The following is a 3,727-nucleotide window of genomic DNA, read 5'->3' on the forward strand; positions in this document are numbered from 1 at the left end:
GTATTTATGTTTTATGTTTTTTTTTATTGTTTAATTATGTTTTGTATGGTTATGGTTTAAGAAGTTGATCCTTACAAAAATCACCCATATAAAATGAATTCATGATGATTGTCAATGATTTTTCTAAAACATTTAATAAAAATATAATGCGAAATACGAAAGAGATTGTTAAGTAGGTGTTTTGGCAGGATGAATCAGTGCAAAAAAGATGAAACCACTTGACATGTTAAATTTTTTATTAATATGTGATGAATTTTGTGATGCCTTAATAATTAATTTTTTCTATTAGTATAGAATGAATTTTTTGTGAAACCTTTCTTAATGGCGGATTGAAATATTTGAGATTCTGAATTATAGTATTAGAAACTGAATGATTTTGTTTCATAAAGGTTATGTTTTTTAGCATATTTGTGTGTTGGAAAGACATAATTGTAATATAAAAATATATTTGTATTTGAGTGAAACTATTTTATGTAAGGAATTACACGAGCTATGTTTTTGAAAAAAGTTTCTAACTTATATTAATTCAATTATTTTTGCAAAAGAATAGTGTATTTATATTTTATGATTTTTTTTATTTATTGTTTAATTATGTGTTGTATGACTGTGGTTTGTATGACTGTGGTTTAAGAAGTTGATCCTTACAAAAAGCACCCATATAAAATGAACTCATGATGATTGTCAATGATTTCTCTAAAAAAATTAATCAAAATATCATATTAAATATGAAAGAGATTGTTAAGTAGTTGCTTTGACAGGATGAAGATGAATATGTGCAAAAAAAGATGAAACCATATTATAGGTACGTTTCTCCGAGTGAAGCATCTTGGAGGATATTCTCCTTTCCAATCCATGGTAGAAAACCAGTTGTTGAGAGACTGTACTTTCATTGTGAAGGTCAAAATTCGGTATATTACACTGATTTTGATCGTATCAATACAGTTTTGAAAAAACCAAGTGTAACTGAATCGATGTTTACATCATGGTTCGAAGCAAATTGCAAGTATCCTGAAGCACAAAATTTAACTTACAGCAAATTTGTTTCAAAATTTGTTTATGTTAAGAAAAAAAGAGAATGGAAACCCCGTCAAAAAGGTTACACAATTGGTAGGCTTATATGGGTTCCTCCAACAACTGGCGAATTGTACTATCTTAGATTGATGTTCACACATGTCAAAGGCCCCCGCAGTTATAATGATATAAAAATAGTGAATAACGTAAAATATGATACTTTCCGGGATGCCTGTTTTGCTATGGGTTTTATCGGCGATGATAGAGAATTCATTGCAGCTATTAAAGAGGCAAATCATTGGGGTTCAGGTCAATATTTGAGATTACTATTTGTTCACATGTTATTATCAGGCAGCATTAACAGGCCAAGACATGTATGGAGTAAAACATGTCATCTCTTAGCTGATGGAATACTATATGCTCAACAGCGAATTGCAAATAATAGAGGTATTATTTTTCCTATATTGTGAATTTTTATTATCTTTATTTGTTTGATTCTTAAAAGTAAATTTGTTTTATAGTTTACACTTATAATTACTATTGTATAAAGGTTTGAGGTTGTCGGATGAAGAGATAATGAATTTAACATTAATTGAGATTGAACGAAATCTTCAAAGGAAGAGCCGAAGTCTAAAGGAATTTGCTGGAATGCCTTATCCAAGTGGATATGTGGTTGAGCAGTTGGGAAATAAACTCATATACGAAGAGCGGAGTTACAATCCAGCCGAACAATTGCAAGAATACAATAATTTGTTCTTAAATCTTACAGGTAAATATGTTAAATGTTTGTAAGTTTTGTCATAATTTTATAAAGTTAACTTTTAAAGTATGATTTTATCTTACAATTTTTTTTAATGTATAATTAATTTATTCACTGCATGTTTGCTATGTATTTTTTTTAAATTAGATGAGCAAAGAGGTGTATTCAGGCGAATAATGGAAGCAGTAAACAATCAACAAGGAGGCGTATTTTTTTTGTATGGATACGGTGGCACAGGGAAAACCTACATGTGGAGAACTCTAGCTTCCTACATAAGATCAAAGAAACAAATTTGTTTAACTGTTGCTTCATCGGGCATAGCTTCACTACTACTTCCAGGAAGTCGAACGACTCATTCAATGTTCAAGATTCCAATACCTACAATGGAGTCTTCTACATGTAATATCGACAAAGGTAGTGATCGTGCAGAGCTACTAAAAATGGCAAAGTTGATAATATGGGATGAAGCTCCAATGGCACACAATTTGTTTTGAAGCGTTTGATAAAACCCTTAAAGACATAATGGGGCGTTCCAATTGTTCTGACAAATTATTCGGAGGGAAAGTAATTGTATTTGGTGGAGATTTTCGGCAAATATTACCGGTTGTACCAAGGGGCAGCCGTTCAGATATAATACATTCTACAATAAATTCATCATACATCTGGGATCATTGTGTTGTGCTGAAGCTTACAAAGAACATGCGACTCCAACAAGCCGGCAATACTTCAAGTACATCTGAATTAGAATTGTTTTCTAATTGGATATTAAAAGTTGGCGATGGGAAATTGGAAGAACCTAACGATGGTTACACGGATATTCCTATTCCAAATGATTTCTTAATTTCTAACTATGATGATCCACTAGAAGCCATTGTTAGTGAAACATATCCGAATTTTCTTAACAATTACAAGAATCCAGAATTTTTGCAATCAAGAGCTATATTGGCAGGAACAATTGAAACGGTTGACATCATAAATCAATACGTTTTGGGATTCATATCAGGTATGCGTTATCCATTGTAAACATATTTATAGATACATTCATATATTTATATGTACTAACATAGATTTATAATAATAAAATTTCAAAAAATTTCCCAAAGGTGAAGAAAAGGAATATTTAAGTTCAGATTCTGTAGACACTTTTGACGGTGAAGGAAATGAAGCTTTTGATGTATTGACCCCAGAATTTTTGAATACACTTACAACTTCCGGTCTACCTAACCACAAGATTAAATTGAAGATTGGGACCCCTATTATGTTGCTTCGAAACATTGATCAACCTGAAGGTCTCTACAATGGAACAAGGCTTATAGTTACAAGATTGACAAACCACTTTATCGAGGCAAAGATTATATCTGGAAAGAATATTGGAGGGGTTATCTATATTCCAAGAATGGATATGACTCCAACACAATCTCCGTGGCCATTCAAAATGACTAGAAGGCAATTTCCTATAACTATATGTTATGCTATGACAATTAACAAATCTCAAGGTCGGTCATTGGATTATGTTGGATTGTATTTGCCTAGAAGTGTATTTAGTCATGGTCAACTATATGTTGCAATATCAAGGGTCAAAAGCAAAAAAGGGCTTAAGATATTAATCCATGACAAGGATAACCATCCATTGAATTCTACAATAAACGTCGTGTTCAAAGAAGATTTTGAAAACTTATAGAACGTAAGTTTTTCATTAGTTATATTATATCAACAAATGTCGTTGTTTATTATTAGAATTTTATTGAATGAGTTGTATAAAATATACATTATGTTTTAACATTTGTTTATATGGATGTAATTGTTTTTTACAGGGTAATGAATCATCACTTCCTAAAAGCTTGCGGGCAGGTTTTGTATAAACCCAGTTTTTTAAGGACCAAAGAATTGTACGAAGTTAAATCGTTTTTGTTGCTGGACTTATTTCTCACAATTTTAACTAAAATTGTGAACCTT

General features: G+C 31.2%; 1 protein-coding gene across 1 annotated transcript; it reads left to right on the forward strand.

Moving 5' to 3' along the window:
- Positions 1–785: 785 nt before the first annotated feature.
- Positions 786–3,452, forward strand: LOC127082025 (uncharacterized). Its single transcript, XM_051022246.1, has 7 exons — positions 786–1,320; positions 1,363–1,458; positions 1,562–1,780; positions 1,919–2,247; positions 2,288–2,444; positions 2,544–2,774; positions 2,875–3,452. The coding sequence occupies exons 1-7, from the start codon at positions 786–788 to the stop codon at positions 3,450–3,452; spliced, it is 2,145 nt and encodes a 714-aa protein (XP_050878203.1).
- The last annotated feature ends 275 nt before the right edge of the window (positions 3,453–3,727 follow it).

The sequence above is a fragment of the Lathyrus oleraceus genome, chromosome 5, assembly GCF_024323335.1.
Source record: "Lathyrus oleraceus cultivar Zhongwan6 chromosome 5, CAAS_Psat_ZW6_1.0, whole genome shotgun sequence".
Taxonomy (NCBI): Eukaryota; Viridiplantae; Streptophyta; class Magnoliopsida; order Fabales; family Fabaceae; genus Lathyrus; species Lathyrus oleraceus.

Coding starts and splice junctions, on each gene's coding strand:
- LOC127082025 (XM_051022246.1), top strand. CDS start 786: ATGAAACCATATTATAGGTACGTTTCTCCGAGTGAAGCATCTTGGAGG. Junction 2,248..2,287: donor TATGGGATGAAGCTCCAATG/GCACACAATTTG, acceptor AAAACCCTTAAA/GACATAATGGGGCGTTCCAA. Junction 2,775..2,874: donor CGTTTTGGGATTCATATCAG/GTATGCGTTATC, acceptor AATTTCCCAAAG/GTGAAGAAAAGGAATATTTA.